This window comes from Zingiber officinale, chromosome 4A (assembly GCF_018446385.1).
Source record: "Zingiber officinale cultivar Zhangliang chromosome 4A, Zo_v1.1, whole genome shotgun sequence".
Lineage (NCBI taxonomy): Eukaryota > Viridiplantae > Streptophyta > Magnoliopsida > Zingiberales > Zingiberaceae > Zingiber > Zingiber officinale.
Genome location: NC_055992.1, coordinates 145,321,613 through 145,342,141, shown reverse-complemented (window position 1 = coordinate 145,342,141; position 20,529 = coordinate 145,321,613). Strand labels below are relative to the sequence as shown.

The 20,529-nt window shown below is 38.2% G+C and overlaps 1 protein-coding gene across 1 annotated transcript; it reads left to right on the top strand.

Annotated features, from left to right (window-relative positions):
* Nucleotides 1–19,125: 19,125 nt before the first annotated feature.
* Nucleotides 19,126–20,529, top strand: LOC121971580 (mitogen-activated protein kinase kinase 5-like). The gene has a single exon (XM_042522902.1). The coding sequence runs from the start codon at nucleotides 19,203–19,205 to the stop codon at nucleotides 20,244–20,246; it is 1,044 nt and encodes a 347-aa protein (XP_042378836.1). The 5' UTR covers nucleotides 19,126–19,202; the 3' UTR covers nucleotides 20,247–20,529.

Here is a 20,529-nt window from a genome sequence, read left to right as displayed (position 1 = left end):
TTACAAGCTTACAATGAGTGCACAAACCCTAACCCTAGTTTCTTCTTCTTGCTTTGATCCGCCTCTTGACTTGGAAGAGCCTCCAAGAACCTTCAAGAACTGGCGATCTCGAGCTTGAGAAGAGCTGTGGAGGAGCTGGTGAAGATCTGAAATGAATCCGTGAAGTGATGCCGCAGCCATAGCACGCCTGCAGCTCAAATACGACGCAACGGTCGGATCCCGATCGATTCGAAAACTCTCAATCGATCGGGGAGGCTTTGGATCGATCAACGGATCGATCCAGAGCGCCTCTGTGCTCTGGAGAAAACGCCTGGATCGATCCACCGATCGATCCAGCGCTTATCGCGCGAACCAGCAGCGTCCCAATCGATCAGCTGATCGATTGGGACCTCTGGATCGATCCACGGATCGATCCAGAGGCTCTCTGTTCGCTGGGAAAGGCCTGGATCGATCCACTGATCGATCCAGCTCTTGGTTTTTGCCCAAAACCAAGTCCTAAGCCTCTCAAACCAACATCCGGTCAAACTTGACCTATTGGTACATCATGCCTAGCATCTGGTCACTCCTTTGACCTGCTAGGACTTCCCACCAAGTGTCCGGTCAATCCCTTTGACCCACTTGAACTTTTCTCTTTGTGCCAAGTATCCGGTCACTCCTTTGACCTACTTGGACTTCCCTTCCTCGTGCCAAGTATCCGGTCAATCCCTTTGACCTACTTGGACTCTCACCAGATGTCTGGTCAACCTTGACCCATCTGGATTTCTCTTGCCTGGCTTCACTCACCAGGACTTTCCCAATTGCCTAGCTTCACTCACTAGGTCTTTCACCTGGCTTCACTCACTAGGTCTTTCACCTGGCTTCACTCACCAGGACTTTCCCAATTGCCTAGCTTCACTCACTAGGTCTTTCACCTGGCTTCACTCACCAGGATTTTCCTTCTGCCTAGCTTCACTCACTAGGACTTCCCACCAAGTGTCCGGTCAATCCTTGACCTACTTGACTCTTCTTCAATCAACCTTGCATTGTCAAACATCGAAACTCAAACCAAGACTCAAGCTTGGTCAACCAGGTCAACCTTGACCTGAGGGATGTTGCACCAACAGCATCTAGAAAAGCATCATTGCTACCCAAGTGACGAGAATGTCGAGATCTGACTTAACTTTTCCATGGCTATTATCTTGTATGACTTGGTCTTCTATCCTTAATATCTAGATTAATCAATAAGGCATAGACCGTGTCATCCTCTTATCAATCTTTGTGTTTCTTGATCTCTAAGTAGACATACTAAAATAAATAAGCTCAATATCACATATTAATTCATTTGAGTATGGTCATGCATTCTTGTGTCTTACTAATCAAGGGGCTCATAAATATTGGTTCCATCATATAGAAGGGATAAATCTCATCTATATCACTCATATCCCTCTGTATAACTCATTGCATACCCAGTGATCGACTTTATAGTCCACCTTGTTACAAGTGACGTTTGTCGATACCAAAGTATACAACGCTTTATGTAGGGAACCGTAGTGACTTCAGGTCTAAGGACTATTCATACCAATAGTCACATGAGAATATTTATGACACTCATATAATGATTTATAAAATATTCTCATGACGATCATTCAGAATATATTCTCTAATATATATTCATGTGTCAACCTGATATCTCATATCAATGACTTGTGAGATTAAGTCATCCGTTGACCTACATGTTAGTCTCAACATATTAATATTGTCCTTGCATATTAATTCTTGACTATGAATAGTTAAGAATAGTGTTCTATGTATATATACAATTGTTAGAGTGTATACTAAAAGCCTAGCTTTTTGTAAACATTTATCTTGAAATAAAAGAATCACATTGGTCAAATGTCTATATTTATATGCTAAGTGTAATTGTTCAATTAATTTATATTGTAAATAACATGGTGTGTGGTGTCACACACAGAAGATCATGTTATCAGTTCCTTATAAATTATAAACAGTAGTTCACGACTAAGATGGATAGGAACAAATCATTGGAATAGTCGTAATGTAATTGGTATTAGTTTATCTTGACTATAAAATTACACTAGTACACTATGAGTGTATTGAGTAAGAACATTTGAGGTAGTTTCTTTTTATACTGACTACATAAAAGAACATAACCTCTGTTATTATGGAAGTGTGTGTTCTTAATCCCGATATAACAACAAGCACGTGTACTTAGTATTTATTTATTTGACTTACCAATGGGTGAGATTTAGCTCGATAAATCAAGAAGCCCGATAAGTTGGGAAATAATATTATTTATATGGTGTGTTGTTGGTTATAGAAGGAAACTATGTCCTAGGAATCTAGGTTGATGATGTCCCCAAGAGAAGCTCATAAGGATTGTCATGTAGACCCTGCAGGTGGATTTAGTTTGACATGATAATAAGGTTGAATGGTACTACTCTTGGAGCTAGATATTAATTAAGTGAGTTGTCAGTAACTCATTTAATTAGTGGGCATTCGATATCTTAAACACATGGAGACTAACACACTCATGATAAGAAGGAGCCCATATAGTAATATGGGATTGATGCGGTAGTTCAATAATAACTCTTTAGTGGTATGAGTTATTATTGATGAACTCGAGTTGGGTGTTCAGGGCGAACACAGGAAGCTCAAGTTCATCGGGAGATCAAAACCAATTCCTCCTCTCGATCCCTGTCGTAGCCTCTTATTTATAAAGTTTTATACTCACCTAAACCCACCTTCTTACCCATCCCAAGGTGATCGGCCAAGACATGCTTGGAGCCCAAGCAAGGGTCGGCCAAGATAAGGCTTGGATGGGTTGAGGTGTGGGCGGCCTAGCTTGGAGCCCAAGCTTAGGTGGCCGGCCACAATTAAATTAAAAGGGATTTTAATTTTAAAATCTTTCCTTATGTGGAAGCCATAATTTAAAAGAGAGTTTTAAAATTAAATCTTTCCTTTTATAGTTTCTACAAAAGATTAAGAGAAAGGTTTAATATCTTTCCTTATTTGTAGTTAAAAGGAAAATTTTAATTTTTGAGTAAACTTTCTTTTTTTGCAATTATCCACATGTTTTAATAGAGAGATTTTAATTTATAAAAGTTTCCTTTTATAACCAACCATGAAGGGAATTTTAAAAGAGAAATTTTTATTTTAAAAATTTTCAGAAACAAATTAGGAAGTTTTAATTTTATGTTTAAAACTTTCCTTAAATTGGAGGACTTGTAAGTGGCCGACCATTAAGGGATTAAAAAGGAAGTTTTAATTTTTTGTTTTAAAACTTTCCCTTTTAGTCATTGGCAAGGAATATAAGGAAGTTTTAATTATGTTTAAAACTTTCCTTATTTGCCAAGACCAAGGATTATAAAAGAGAGGGTAGAGGTGTCTCACCTCACACAACATATCTTCTATTATTCCTCTCTTCTATACCTTAGTGGTGGTCGGCCCTCTCTTCCTCCTCTTCTCCTATTCTTCTTCCTTGTGTGGCCGGCGGCATCTTCATCTCAAGGAGCTTGGTTGGTGGCCATATCTTGTTAAAGGAAGAAGGAGAGATAGAAGGTTTTGTTTCTTAGCATCCCTTGGAGCTTGGTTGGTGGTCGAAAGTTCTTCATCTCTTGAAGATTGTTGGTGGTCGAAACTTGCTTGGAGAAGAAGGAAGCTTGGGTAGATTCTCGTCTCGGTAGATCGTTGCCCACACAACGTCTGAGCTAAGAAGAGGAATACGATAGAAGATCATGAGGTCTATAAGCTACAAAAGGTATAACTAGTTATTAGTTTCCGCATCATAACTAGTTCATCCTTTTGTTTAGATCTTGAAATACCAAACACAAGAGGCTAGTGATTCTAGGCTATCGAATTTATGTTTCGATTTTGTGTTTCTTTTGTTTTTCGATCTTGTGATTCGATTGTTCTTAATGGTTAAACCTAGGGTTACTATAAGGAGATTAAATATTGAATTTCGTTGAAAAACTTTGTCTAGGAAGTGGTGGATGCTCCCATACCCAAGAAGGCCTAGTGTCTCACCATGTTTAACCTGGAAGCCGATCTCTGAAATTAATATTTAATCGAATTTGTAACATGGGTGGATTTGGATTAATAATGTTAAGCATCGTTTGCGATCTAAGTCTAAACCTCTAAGAACAAATAAGTTAAATTTGGAATCAATAATGTTAAGTTCTGTTTGTGATTCCAAATTTAATTTCTAAAGAACACAATAGGTTGTTAGGAAATGTTCAGGACTTGTACAAAATTTTTTTACAGGGGAACCAGTACGATATTCTAAGTAGCAACCAACAACAATATCTCACTATCAATTCAACCAATTGATATGTTATAAATTAGAACCTCCTACTCTAGAACATTATTATACTTATTCGTTTGTCACTAAGTTGAAGTAAATACAATAACCAACTTTGCCTTTATTAATAATAAAATATGATACAAAGGGAGCCCTTTACAATTATCTTATAATTGGTATTAGAGCTAATACTAACAACGATTGGTTGAAGTCAGTCGAGAGGGGATACCCAGCCAAGCGGCTCCCCCACTAGGCCAAATAATGGGGCCCATATCATATCTCTTGATATCCCTTTGGGAGATAATGTCGTTGACAACGAGGCATGGTCAACAGGCGGATCATAAGACAGAAGCTTCTATTGTCGCATCAGGGATTTGCATATCATGTTAAGGTATGGTGTTAGAGACACTTTCTTGACAGGTCCTTTCATAGGATGGTTAGGGACATGTACCCATGTCTTGAGACGTGTGCACATCACCCACTAGGACACTATATAAAGGGGAGTCCATGTACCAACAGAGGTATGTGTTATTCACTATTCACGTCTGTAATTGTTGTTTCTTCGTTTCCTTCTATCTTTTCGGTGACTGACTTGAGCATAAGAGAGTCAACGCCTAGGACTCCTTCCCTGGCTCAAAACTGACATTTCTTGTATTGTAGGACGGAGCGAGGTATACACACAGTCAACCCAGAAACCACATCCCCAGCCAGTCTTTTTCATAATTTTTGGACAGAATCAATACTGTTTAAAAGTAATATACCCTGATTTCTCTTTCATTTTTTTTCACTTATGTTCGATAAAACATTATGTGGAGATACTTTAGAATAGAAAGTTATAATGAGGCATTCAAAATCCGTCTACTCATTGGGTGTTGGTGACGAAGCTTTCTCCAACGACATGGATAGATCTGTCACCTTATTAGGGGTGTATTGATTGACCTCCATAATTGACGATAATGCTTCTACATAGATCAACACAAGTTAAAGGGCACCAAGTTGTTTGATAAAGATCCTCCGATGCTTAAGTTACTACATATTGACAGAGAGAATAAAGAAAAAAATTTATACAAATCTCCTCGTCCGGAGAGGGCGAAGGATTTGTTTGCCTCAATATTTGCAAAGGAAATACCTATACAGATCATGTTTGTCATCTCCTAAAAATCTAGGACTATCCATTTGTTATAGCGATCAATCAAGATGTAATTATCATTTAATTATGACATCAATTACTTGGGCATTGGAAGCTAAGGATTAAGATCTGATGGGTCAACATTTGGATTATGGTCATGCTAATTAACTTGATAACTGTTGGCGTAACAGTTCGGCTTAGGTAGACAAGTTTGAGCTAATTTAGAGAGCTAGCCTGAGTGTCAAGTCATACGGGGAACTCAGGTTGTCATGTTAGATTATATAAATAGAATTATTTGTTTATAACTTTTAGGGTAATTTAGTCTTTTACCTTTTTAATTTAGGGTTTAGGATTTCTTAATCTAGCTATATAAGGCTTTTTATTCTTTATTTTAAAAACACTTTTTGGATTTATCAAGACGACTATTTTTTCTCATTATCAATTTCTACATGGTATCGGAGCCTTCATCTTCGTGGTTTTGATAGTTTGATTGAAGAACTTTTTTTCACGCAACCATACAGTTTTGATTGGGTTTCTTTTATTTTCACATCAACTTAGTTTTGTTTTCTCTTTGATTATTTGTGAGCACAATTCATTCTGTCGTCATTAGTGGTCGCACAAATGATATGCTTCAATTGATTAGTGTCCGACTGGATAGAAAAAATTGCTCATATTGGGGATATGTTATGAAAAATTTCTTGCGGGTAAAATCTGTGGGGATATGTTTTAGGTGCGTGAGTTCAACCTATGGACAACAATGCAGATGATTATACAAAGTCCTTGGATGTTTGGGAGGCTGATAATACAAAGATTATTACGTTGATCAATAATTCTGTTTCACACTCCATTGGTGCTTAGTTGGCCAAGTACAAGACAGCTAAAGAGGTTTAGGATCATCTGACAAGATTATACACGTAGTCTAACTTTATCAAACAATATCAATTAGAAGCAAATATCCACACACTTCAACAGCAAGATATGGGCATCCAAGACTTTTATTCTTTCATGTCAGAATTAGGGAACTAGTTGGCACTCACATAATCTTCAAAATAGCGAGCATTCCCAGCTTATGTCACTCATAGAGAAGAACAACGTCTGGCCCAATTCTTGATAGCTCTTCATGATGATTTTGAAGGATTGTGCAGAATAATTTTACATTGTAGTCCTCTTCCTTCTGTTGATTCAATAGTACATGAATTGCTAGCTGAGGAAATTCGTCTTAAGTCTCAGGTTGATAAGAGGACTATTGCACCATCTACATCATCTATTTTTGCAGTACCACAGCAGCCTCTGCCTCATAATCAAAGTAGGTCAACTTCAAAGGTTTCAAGTGATGAATGTGCTTATTGTAAAGAAAAGGGACACTAAAAGTCTTAGTGTCCATTATTGTTGAACAAAGGTAAACTGCTGTAGCAACAGAAACGACCACCTAGCAGTAGTAGCAGTAGCAACGACCTCAACAACCACCATTTCCACATCAAAATGCTTCATAGAAATATGATAATCAACCACAACAATTGTCATATGGACTACCTCAGTCTAGTAATATAGTAGTTGCCCTATCTTTAGATCCGTATATGCTTGAGCAGTTTTAATAGTTCCTTGCTTCACAGTCCTCTGTCATGTTTGCTTCTTCTCATATAGGTTTGTCATCCTCTGGTACATCAGGTATATCTTCCTCTTTGTGGATCTTAGATTCTAGAGTCTCTCATCATATATCACCTAACTTGTCATTTTTTATCTCCTTGTCTTCTAATTTATCTTTATTAATTGTGACTGCTGATGGTACTCTGATGTCATTAATAGATGTTGGTTCTGTTGTTACAACTTTATCTCTTCCTGATATTCATTATATTCCTAGTCTTACACTTAATCTTGTTTTTGTTAGCCAATTCTTTGAGTCTGGATATTTAATCTTTTTTTTCTTTATCTAATTGTTATATGCAGAACCTACGATCTCAAAAAGTGATTGGGATAGACTGTAGGTAAAGGAGACTCTATGTCTTAGATAAGCTTCAAGTACCAGATGTTGCAGCTTTTAGTATCGATCTGTCATCTTTTCGATTGAGTCATTCTTCTTTTAATTTTTATTTGTGGCATACTTATCTATGTCATGTTTTAGCATCTTGTTTATAATTTTTAGCATTGTCTGAAGTATTAGGACCTTTAAAAAGTCATAATATTTCTAATTATAATGGCTGTAAACTGGTAAAATTTTCTACATTACCTTTCAATAAAAGTTTGTTTTTTATCCTAATCCTTTTGATCTTGTTCATTCTGATGTGCAGGGGGTCTTCTCCTGTTACTATCAAAGGGGATCAAGATATTATATTTCTTTTATTAATGATTGCACTCGTTATTGTAGGATCGAAAAGAATTTAGATATCTCCATAATAGTATGATATTATCTACTTTGGGTCTAAGCCCTCATGGTTTTGCTCTTGGGCTAAACCCATGATCTTTCCCATATATTTTCAATGTGAAACTATGTTTACAACCTTGCAACCCCAACAATCCTCATCCTCTCAAACAAAGGACCACAAGGTCCCTCTCAAGCATCGGGTCACTCTTAACTTGCTCAGGGCCTCCCCTCGAGTATCGGGTCACTCTTGACCTACTCAAGGCCTTCCCTCAAGCATCAGGTCACTGACTTACTCAGGGCCTCTCCTACTTTGTTCAAGTTTCACCCACATGGTTCAATCTTGGATCATGGCTCTAGCTCATGCTTCTTCAGGCGATTAGTCCGGTGAAGAACAACCTTACTCTGATACCAATTGTAAGATCGAAAGAGTGCGATAGAGGGGGGTGAATATCACACTCTAAAAACTTTTCTTTTTGTATTTTAAAGACAATCAGAATATGCAGCAGAAAGTAAATGACTCGTTTGGTTACTTGGTTCGGAGTCTAGGTCGACTTCTACTCCAAGACCCGCGATCCTTAATCGCACCATTGGGTAATTTACTAAAACTCTTCTTTCCGAAAACCTTGGAAAGAAGCAGTGCGTACAAGAAGATGAGTAAGATAGTAACAACCTACTATCTTACTTGAATTAAGTACAATGCAAGCAAAAAAAAGTTATACCGACAGTATATAAAAGTTGAGGCTCGGTCGGCCCTTCTTGGAGTAGTAGATGAGTAGTCGTAGCACGAATCGCAGCTTGCACAGAGATGAACTTCGAACAGATTTCTTGCTTCGTTGCTTCGTTATGTATGTCCACAGCCTCGGACCTCGAGCTCACTTTTATAAGAGTCGTCGGTGTTCAGTCGACTGATCCCTAGGTTCAGTCGACCGAACTAGTTCCCTTCCATCTTCGCTGAGCTCCGATACTGATTCAATCTTCGGCATTTAATGACATTAAAGTGTTTGGTCGACCAATCCCCTTGTTCAGTCGATCGAATAGAGATCCTTCCCTGTTCACCGAGATCTGGAATTAATGCGCCATTAAGTGATAATGGTTCAGTCGACCGATCCCCTGGTTCAGTCGACCGATCAGTCGATCTTCTTTCTTTATTTTTGCTCGATCTGAACTGTGCTGAGTCATCAGGGTTCGGTCTATCGATCATCTTGTTCGATCGATCGATCAAGCTTTGATCAGACCTCACTCTATTTTGGTCTGAACAAATATCTGCTCTGAGTTGGCCTTGTTCGGTCGACCGATCATCTGGTTCAATCGATCGATCAGGCTGAACCTATAAAACATTGTTAGACAATAATCCTGCAAAATAGATATTAGCACAGTAATAATAAATGCATGGGTAATAATAATAGACAGTTCAATTGTCTTGATCTTAACTTGAAAACCTTCCTGATTTCTTCAGTTGGATCAGCGACCTTAGATTGTTCCTTTCAAGAACACAACCTTACTGTTGCTCCTCCAGTTGCTTACCTCAACTTACCTACTAAGCATTAGTCCTCCAGACTTGTTTGGACTTTCTCTGTTCAGTGTCTGACCTTGCTTGGAGTTCACTCCTCCAAGACTTATCGTTACCTAAGGTTATCTCCCCCTAGGATTTTCTCCATCTGGCTTCACACACCAAAATCTAAGGTTACCACTCCTTAGAATTTTCTCCATCTGACTTCACTTACCATGACTCAGTATTCGGCTACCCAGGGATCAGGTCCTCCAGACCTATCGAATCTACCTGGCTTCCATGATATACTGAGATTTTCCTTGCCTCAGTATTCGGCTACCCAGGGATCAGGTCCTTCAGACCTATCGAACCCACCCGGCTTCCACGATCTACCGAGATTTTTCTTGCCTAGCCTATAACTAGGACTTTCCAAGACTAAGCTCCATTAAACATATTTGTTGGACATTAAAACTTTGATGTTTGACAAATATGTTTAAGTTAGGGGTAATTAGATGTCTAACTTAAACCCTTCTTCTCCCCCTTTTGTCACACAACAAAAAGAACCCTTCATAAATTTCATTGATTGCTAAGGTATCCTTAAGTTTTGCACCAACAATGATGTAGTACCTTAAACATTCACAAGATATTTTCTAAGGTATTCTCTCACCCTTTTGAAAGACAATAATAAGATATATTTAGGGTTTTCTAAATGAAGATGCATCAAATATAGTTTAAAAATAGTTGTTGATAATTTCAAAATTTTGGAAGGAAATTGCAGTATCATTTTCAAAAAAAAAAAATTCAAGATACTTTTGAAAAAAAATTTTAAAATATTTCAAAGCTTATTTCAAAAAATGTTTTCAAGTATTTTCAAGGAATTCTCTAAGTAAAATCTTTTAAGAATATTTTTTTTTAACAATGATGCTTCCAATATTTCAAGAAATTTTGTAAGAATGATTTCTGAAAATATTAGATAAGTAACAATAATTTTCAAAAAGATTTGCAAAGAGAACATCTTTTTTTAGATAGTTTTTCAAAGAATGAAACATAAATTTTGTAAAAGCTACTCTTGAAAGTAATTTTCAAAAATATTTTTAAGTTAATTTCATAACCAAGATGATTTTAAAAAATAATTTTCAAGAAATTTTGTAAAAGTAATTTTCAAAAAATATTTGATAAGAATTAAGAGATTTTAAAGATAATTTTTAAAAAGATTTGTAAAGAATTTTTATCAAGTATTTTTCCAAAGAGTGTTTTAAAATATTTTTCAAAATATGTTTTCAAAAATAAGATTTTGAATAATATATTTTAAAAAAAAAATGCTTGAAATCAAAACTTTTGAAACTCTTTTTGAAGATATATTTTTTAAAAAATATGTCCTTCAGTATAGTCTCTCCCCCTTAACCAGACATTCTTTTTAGATATCCTTGTTACCCATAAGGAAGATACTCCTAGATGTGTCTAAGGGTCATGGTTGACTTAAAGATCTAAAGACTTAGGTAGTGAATAACAATAATTTATATATATATATATAATACACCCAATCAATCATCAATCAAAATTTAAAAAATATTTCTTAAGAAAATAGATTTATAAGTTTTCAAAACATTTTTAAAAAAATATTTTAAATTTTAATTTTCTTAGCATCTCACCCATTATAAATTTTCAAATATAGTAATCCTATAATTGTGTGAGATGACTTTATTGATTGTGAGTTTCGTTGTAATTAAGTTAAAATTGAGTTTGAATTTTAATTTTACTTAAATTATTTTAAGTTAATTGTGTGTTAACGGTAGCGAGGCATATGACCTTCTTGTGTATCAATGGTGGACCACTTGTTGAATACTTTCCAAAATAGTTCTGCCCAAAAAATTTAATACTAAGTTTTGGTTAACTAGCCCATGTTTGATTGGGGTAGCTTCGGTCAAATCCAATAAGCCTAATGCACCAAGTAGAATACACAAGATTCAACTTAGACATGTCTTTGACAAAGTTTCCTTGACGTACTATCATCCCAATACATTCTGATGTTATGTTGTTAAGGTTTGGTAAACCTTTTTAACTAACAATTCATTCTAAATTAAGAGAAGATGCATGATATGTTATATAACAGAAAAGTATGTATGATCATGGCAAGTCAAACAATTCAAACACTTCATGCATGATACCAATTGTTGGTGCTGTTGATATTGTTGTTGTTGTTTTATTATTGTTTATTAATATTATTATTTTATTGTTGTTGTTTTAATATTATTGTTCTAATATTATTTTATTGTTGTTGTTTTAATGTTATTGTTATTATTGATTAGTTTTATAATTAAATGGTACATGATTATAGTTAGGTTGTAGAAGTTTTATTTTAGATTTGGTTTTAATTTGTAGCTTAAATCTAGATTTTGTGAGTTTATAAAATTATTAATAATATTTTCTAGTTTATTAATTTTATTTTTCTAGTTTTCTAAAATTTGATTCTGTATTTAATTTATAGTTTAGTTTTTTTGTCACGCCCCAGAGGAGTCCCTACTAGAAGAAATTTCGGTAGCATCTCCCCTATACGGGTGACAATCTGATGCATACCTACAACATATCCATACACAGCCAACACGATCGGAAACATACAATAAAATAAAAGTGATAACCACACAGTATAATAGTAAACAAACCAAACTAAAGCAACGATAAGGAAATCATCTCAAATATCCTACTCAACTACACCCATAAAACTCAAATCTTATATCCTACTCAACTACACCCATAAAACTCAAATCACCAGCATACATCCAAATGAAAACACATCGATAATAAAGGACCATATAAGATCAAAGTGCCAAAAAGATACAAGTCTGAAAACATAGACGATAACATAATAAGAAAACCAAAGAAAAAATCCAAAATGAAAATCCTCGCAATCTGGAGGGGGAACTAGCGACTAGAAATCCTCTGGACAACCTCAACCTAAAATAGTAATATCAAGGGGGTGAGTCAACTCCTCAGCGGGTAACTACTGACATGCATAGTAAGAAATAACAACTAGTAATAAATATGTGTACAGTCTCCTGGATATATATCATATGAAAAATGTAAAACTATAAGGAGCAGGAGTATCTATACTAACCAGGACCTGGGTATATGGATAACAAGGTCGTTAGACCGAGAGTACCATAAATCTTGTATGCATGTCAAGCATATGCATCCACCAAATATGCTCCATATAAAGTGCAGCAAACACAAGTAATAAATGCAGACAGTGCATATGATGCAACATGTCCTGGTCACCCCTGACGCCAGTCAACCGTCTCACACACGATGGTGAGACTGAGTAGGTAGGGTTGTGACAACCGTGCACTTCGCCATCACTGCTCCTGAGTGATCGAGTGGACGGGATGCTGTCGAAGTACACCTATCCTCCTTACCCCAAATCATAAGTGGGGGAGCTCAATGCTCTCATCTCCCTGAGTCAGTCTAGAGGAGGGATCCCTGTCCTACTATCACACTGCGTCACACTACCCATGAGTGGACCAACGGAGCCCTTGACAGAGCAACCTACTGCAACACACCCTGTCTGATAAAAACCACTAATCCATGAGTGGTTGTGTGTGTAAATCCATGTAACTGGTAATGTGCTAAACAATAATGGAGCCAACAATCGCACGGCATGCAATCATATGAGATGATGCATGATACTAAATATGGAAATATCCTGATCCTATTCATCTCTACCAAAATGTATACCAAAAGATATATGGATCAAATAATATGACCTAGGTACACAGGTCAGGTATGATAAAATAAATCAATGTCCTGAACATAATAGGGCATGGTATGTCATTACCTTAAGGTCATATATAATCAAAGGAACATGAATGCAACAGTAGGAAATAAATACAGCATGCTCAGGTAATGGATAATGACATACCGATGTAAAAATGAACATAAATATTACTACTTGTTAAATATTACTAAGCATATCAACATGATATATCAAAATAGATAAGTCAAGGTACCCGCCTCCAATAGGAAGGTCTAATCCGGTCCAAATCCGACGTCGAGATTCTAGTCTCGCGTCAAAGTCCTGTGTCACCAATATATATACATTTTTATTTAGCTACAACTCAAATGAATAGCTAAATAAAATCCTTAAGAACAATTTAGGGGAAAACCCTAAACCATAAACCTCAACCTACCTAAATTAAATCCAACGATTAATTAGGGTTAGTTACCTAATCCCCAATCACCCCATTAGATTAATAATCCAAACCTAAATCAATTATACTAATCATGAAGTCTACCTCATACCTAATTCAAACACATAAACAATATTCATTTCATTACCCTACTCTTTACCTCAATTCACAGCCGTATTCACAACCGTTGATTGCTGCTGGTGAAGGGTTGTTTGCTGATGGAATTCAAGGTAAGCAGCTGTTGGAACAAGAACAAGCAACTTCACAGCCGTGCTTGTTGATCTAGAGCATTCAGCCCCTGCTGGTACAAAGTGAACTGATTTGCAGTGATTCCGGATCAAGGTGAGATCAAGCAATCAACACCCAAATAGAGAATCGAGCCCAAATCCACAGCTAGGTATGGCACTTACCTCCAACCAATATCCCTAAATTTCCTCCGCAAGGAAGAAGGAGTCTAAGCTCTGATTAGGGGAAAACAGCAAGAACTGATCCAAGATCTTCCTCCTAGTGTAGAACAGGAAGAAGGTCACAAGCCGAAAAACCAAATCAAACAAGATCCTCGAATCCATAAACTTCTCGTCACTGCCTTACCTTGATTAGCCGCCTCCAGAGATTGTCGCCAAATCCGGATCCTCACCTCTGTGCTCTGAGCCCCAATCAACGTCAACGATCTAGGGCACGCTGAGTAGCTTGAGTTCACGAGGGCACCCCGACTGAAGGGAAGGGATCGGCTGAGGGAAGAGTCACTGATCGCCCAAGGAAGAAGACGCGAAGAAAACTAGGGCACGGTGAGGTTCGTCGGTGGCGTGGCAGCAACTCACGAAGAGGGAGAGGCTGGCAGAAACGGGAAGAGGAGAGGTGCCCGACTTCCCTTCTGCCGAGGGCTTTTGTACACAGGAAGAAGAAATCGTCTTGTGCAGCGCCGGTTAGGAAAGGAAGCGGTTAGGACAGATCGAGCGTGAGAGGAGAAGAAGGAAAAGGAACGGCGTCAAGGACGACTCGGGCACGAGTTCGACGACGGAAAAGGGAAAAGGAATTAAAAAGAAAAAGAAAAGAAAAGGAAAAAATCTAACTTTTCCTCATTAAAATGGGGTAACCTAAACCGGCTTTCCCGGGGTCCAATATTTGATCCCCTTAAACTTGTCATACGAGTTCTGAAAAATTCCTAGAAAATTTCTAAAAATTTCGAAAAATTCCCTTATGGTTATTTGCCCTTTTCAGTATTTTACATTTTTATTTTTATTTTTTGAATTTTTAGTTGAATTTTGTTTATTGTTAATTAATTTTAGATAACTATTATTTTGATTTAAATTCAAATTATCTTGAATAAATAAGTTTTGATTAATTAGATCTAGGTCTTGCTTAAGGTTTGGGTTGATTTAATTAATTTTAATTATATTTGAATTATTTAAATCTTTATTAATTAAATTAGTTTTGTTAAGTAATGTTAATGTAGGATTTTTCATATTTTTTTTAAATTAATAGTACAATTCAAACAAGAAGCATGCAATTTTGCATGTAAAATAAATTGTTTTACCTTAATTGCTCCCCTGGATCCTTGGATCTTCTTTCCGAGCATTGAGATTTGTAGTGCCCCATCTTTTTGCACTTGAAACATTCGATGTGGTCCTTCATTTTCCGGACTCTAGGCATCGGTTCCTCCTTTGCCTCCGGTTGTCTGGATCTGTTCTTTGGACATTGGCTTTTGTAGTGTCCTTTTTCATTGCTCTCAAAACATGTTATGTGATTCTCTCCCTTGGCCATTATCATCTCGGATTTGGGCTTGGACACTTATTCTGACTAGAGTTCAGATCCATCAGCCTCTTCCTTAGCCACTAGTGCGATGAAGTTGATTTGGTCTTGTTCTTCTAGGCCTGGCTCTGAGGATTAGCTCTTCGGATTCAAACTCTGATTCGAGCTCACTTTTGCCTTGATCTTCTAGCCTCGATAAAGTCTCATGAAGCTCGATCAATTTTTTCCATAACTCGATGTGTTCTTGTAATCTTCTAATTGACACAAAATTTTGTTAAGTAAAATACTAATTAATATGTCTATTATCTTTGTGTTTGCTTCTGAGTTTTGAGAAGATTGTCTCAGCGTAATCCAGTTGCCAAAATTGTTGCTTCCAATGAAGCATTCCATCATTTTCCTCCAGGAATTGAAGTAGACTTGATCGTACGGTCGAGAGTCGTAGATGCTTCGCCCTTCTTGATATGACATCGACATTCTTGCAATCAAAGAGTTAAAAGAAAAATATTTCCAAGACTTTCGTCTTGGGATTAGTAGTGTGGGATAAAGAATTTAAATATTACTTAAGAATTAAGAGAAAACACTTTTAAAGAAAAAGAAAAAGTTTTTTAAAATTGCTCGAAAAACGATTAAGTAATTTCAGAGCTACAAGGCTCTGATACCAATTGTAGGATAGAAAAGAATTTAGATATCTCCACAATGGTATGATATTGTCCACTTTGAGCCTAAGCCCTCATGATTTTGCTAATGGAGATATCTTTTTCTTATAAATCTATGATCTTTCCCATGTGTTTTCAATGCGGGACTATGTTTGCAACCTTGCAACCCCAACAATTATGCTTAGGTCTATCTTATGAAACACATATCTGATTACCTTACCATCTTCAATTACTTCAAAGCTCTTATCAAAATTCAACATTCGGCTGTTATCAAGTATTTTCATTGTGATTTAGGGGGGAGAGTACACTTCCAATGTTTTTTCTTGTTTACTTGCATTAGAAGGTACTAAACATCAAACCTCCTGTCGAGAAACACTTGAACAGAATGGGGTTGCAGAAAGAAAGTATAGACATCTTATTGAGATAGCCCACTTATTCTTATTGTTTAGGGATGTTCCTAGTATTTTTTGGGAAGAAGTAGTTCTTACTTCTAATCATGTAATTAATAAGATTCCAACTTCTCACAATTCAAGTTTGTCTCCTTTTCAAAAACGGTATGTTCATGGTCCTAAATTATTCCTCTTTATGTATTTTTGGTTACCTATTTTATTCTCCGACCACACATCGAGCGTGATAAGTTGTCCTCTAGGTTTGCTTTGTGTGTCTTCCTTGGTTATGGTGTTGGTCAAAAAGGATATCATCATTTTGATCCAATTAGTAAAAAATTGTATGTCTCTCGTCATGTTGTATTTTTGAGCATATTCCTTTCTTCTCCGTACCTCTTCTACCACATTACATGACGCATGTAGATCTTATTCGCATTGATCCCTTCAGTACTGACACTGACGAAGCCTTCCCCACAGCTACTCTTCCACAAGACGGCATCACTGAATCTGGTATTCTTGAGACATTTCCTCCACCTCCCCCCCCCCTCCTGCAACTGTTCCATCACCTCATGAGATTGCTGACAATCCTATTCATCGGTCTACTTGTAAGTCTACCAAACTATCTTATTTTACTTATTCTTGTTATTCTAGTTCCTTTGCTTTTTTTATTGTCTCTATTCATCATCTTTCTGAGCCTTTGTCCTATAGAGAAGTTGTTGGTAATCCTCTTTGGCAAAATGCTATGAATGAGGAATTAACTGCTCTGCATCATACTTATACTTGGGATTTAGTACCTCTGCCACCAGGGAAATACGTCATTTGTTCTTATTGGATCTATAAGATCAAAACTAAATCTAATGGTTCTTTCGGATGGTACAAAGCTCGTCTTGTTGCTAAAGATTACTCTTAGGACTATGACATGGATTTTGAGGAAACTTTTGCACCTGTTACTAAAATGACCACCGTTCGTATGTTAATTGTCGTTGCTTCTATTCGTCAATGGAAAATATGGGTAGTTGATATTCCCTTGGAGACTAATGGTCGGTATTCTCCATCAAATGGTTCTCCTTTGCTAGATCCTAGCCTCTATCGTACAGTTATAGGAAGCTTGGTTTATCTCACTGTGAATCATTGATATTGTCCATGTTGTGCATGTAGTTAGTCAGTTTGTCACTGCACCAATCACAGTTCATTGGACTATTGTTCTTCGTATTCTTCGGTATTTTCAAGGAACTCAGTTTTAGAGTCTCTTATTCCCTTTTACTTCCTCATTAAAGTTGTGTGCATACTCTGATGCTGATTGGGTAGGCGACCCTACGAATCATAAGTCGGCCACCGACTTCTATATTTTTCTTTGAAATTCTCTTATCTCTTCGAAGAGTAAGAAACAAGATGTTATTTCAAAATCTTCCACGGAAGTTGAGTGTCGTGTTATGGCTACCACCACTTTTGAGATTATTTGGCTACGTTGGTTGCTTACATGAATGAAAATTTTTCTTCGACAACCTACTACTATTCATTGTAAAAATCAGAATGTCATTCAGATTACACGCGATACAGTTTTTCATAAGAGAACAAAGTATATTGAGATTGACTGACATTTCAGCCGTCATCATCTACAGCTTGACACTATCACACTTCTTTTTGTTCCTTCCTCACGGTAGAAAACTGATATATTTACCAAGACTCATTCCGTTTCGCGCTTCTATTTTTTGTCTAACAAACTCTCGATACTTCTAACTTTAGTATCATGAGTTTGAGAGGAATGTTAGATTATATATATATATTTATTTATTAGAATTATTTATTTATAATTTTTAGAATAATTTAGTCTTTTATCTTTTTTTCAATTTAAGGTTTAAAAATTCTTAATCGACTTATATAAGACTTTATATTTTTTTATTTTAAAAATAATTTTAATTTATCAAAATGACTATTAGTTTTTTTTTCTTGTCAATTTCCAAAGCCGAGTCATCTGAATTGATGAGTCGAGGTGCTTAGAACATCGAATGCCTGAACTGATACGTCCGGGTGCTCGAGTTGTTAAGCACCTTGCCTATGTGCTGATGTGGTCAGGGACCGCACATGCTTAAGTTTGCTGACGTGGTAGGAATTTGTTCCCCCGAGTATCCCATACATTGTACAAAAAAATGATGGACTAGATAAAGAAAATGGAAGTTCTCAATATACACTTAGATTGAGAAGAGGAAGAAATTAAACCAATGGTTGGGAAAAAGATAAAAACATAAATATCGACTGCTCACTGATGTTGATATGAATGGTACATGTTGATACAGCTAGTTACTGGCATGGTCTATTCCGAATGCTTGCTGAAAATGATAGAAACTGATTAGAAAACTAAATTTCATGAATTCAGAAGAAAGAGAGGAGTCAGGAGCTTGCCTTCCATGTACACCAACTGGTTGATGAAATTAGTACAAGTTTAATACTGCAAAATTAAATGCACATTGAGTGGCAGTTATACTACTTTTTAGCAGATGATTAAGATGAAGATAATTGAGAATATCAGAAGAGAAGAGAGATTGTAAAGTTGATAGAAATGTTTTAATTTCTTTCCCCCTTCACTTTTTAAAAAGTGATCGACTGACAGAAGGTAATTGGACAGAAGGGTTAATCTTGACGACTAAATCTAGTCAATGCTGAGATGAATCTCTTCTAGACTCTTCTGGAATTTATATGAAGTTAATTATGAGGTTTGATTTAGTCCATCAATTTAGACCTAATTATAGCTATATATTGCTAATAATGTAATCATAAAAAATAATAATATCTAATCACCAATCATTCAAATTCCCGTCTTTCTCTTTCTATCTCTAGACGACTTGCTTCATATTTGATCCGATGATTCTTTCTATCCATTATTTGAAGCCGCTTCCTCTGCTCTTCCTTTTTCTCTTCTGCGTTCTTTCTTTCTCCTTACTTTACCATGAGGCCCGGTCCAGCCCCCTTCCGGCCGGCTCAGCCCGGCAACGCGAACCGGCCTCGCCGTCGGCCAGACCTAACGCTGCCCCTCCCGCAGCGCGACCCCTTCCAAGCGGTTCCCCTTCCCCTACCGCCCCCCTCCGCCCCCTCCACCGTCGGAGCTTCTTCCGTCGCCACCTCCCTCGCCCCTCCCTGCTCCTCGTCCTCCCAGCCGCCGAGCTTCTCCGATCTCGAGCGCCTCCGCCGCATCGGCAGCGGCAGCGGCGGCACCGTTTGGATGGTCCGGCACCGCCCCACCGGCCGCGACTACGCCCTCAAGGTCATCTATGGCAACCACGAGGACGCGGTGCGACGCCAGATCCTGCGCGAGATCAAGATCCTCCGAACCGCCGACAACCCCTTCGTGGTCCGGTGCCTCGCCATGTACGACCACGGCGGCGAGATCCAGATCCTGCTCGAGTTCATGGACGGCGGCTCTCTCGAGGGCAGCCGCATCGCCTCCGAGCCCTTCCTCGCCGAAGTCGCGCGCCAGGTTCTCGCGGGCCTCGCCTACCTCCACCGGAGGAGGATCGTCCACCGCGACATCAAGCCCTCCAATCTCCTCATCGACTCCGGCCGCCGCGTCAAGATCGCCGACTTCGGCGTCAGCCGCATCCTGGCGCAGACCATGGATCCCTGCAACTCCTCCGTCGGCACCATCGCCTATATGAGCCCCGAGAGGATCAACACCGATCTCAACCACGGCGTTTACGACGGCTACGCCGGCGACATCTGGAGCTTCGGCCTCAGCATCCTCGAGTTCTACCTCGGCCGCTTCCCCTTCGGCGAGAACCTCGGGCGGCAGGGGGACTGGGCCTCTCTCATGTGCGCCATCTGCTACGCTGATCCTCCAGAGGCGCCGCCCACCGCCTCGCCCGACTTCCGAGATTTCATCTCCCGCTGCCTCCAGAAGGATCCTGCGCAGCGCCTCAAGGCCGTCCAACTCCTCCAGCACCCTTTCATCACAAACAACCAGCCTTCCTCCTTGACCTCATCCGCCCACCCATGATCCCATCTGGCCCGGGGACCCATCAAACCCCCCCACCCCCCCAAAACGCCGCGACAGGAGGTCTCTGCCGGTGGGCAAAGAAAGTAGCTGCCATTTTTACCCGACCCGACCTTCCTGGCTAGCTGTTCTATCGCACCAAACACAGTCGATAGAAGAGGAAAGGTGCCATTTTTATCCTGTTCAAGCTAGCATTTTGTTACCTCTTTATTTTCTTCGATCTCGAGTTCATAAGAAATGGATTTTCTACCAAAATAATTCCACTCGATCTCTGTTTACATTTCAA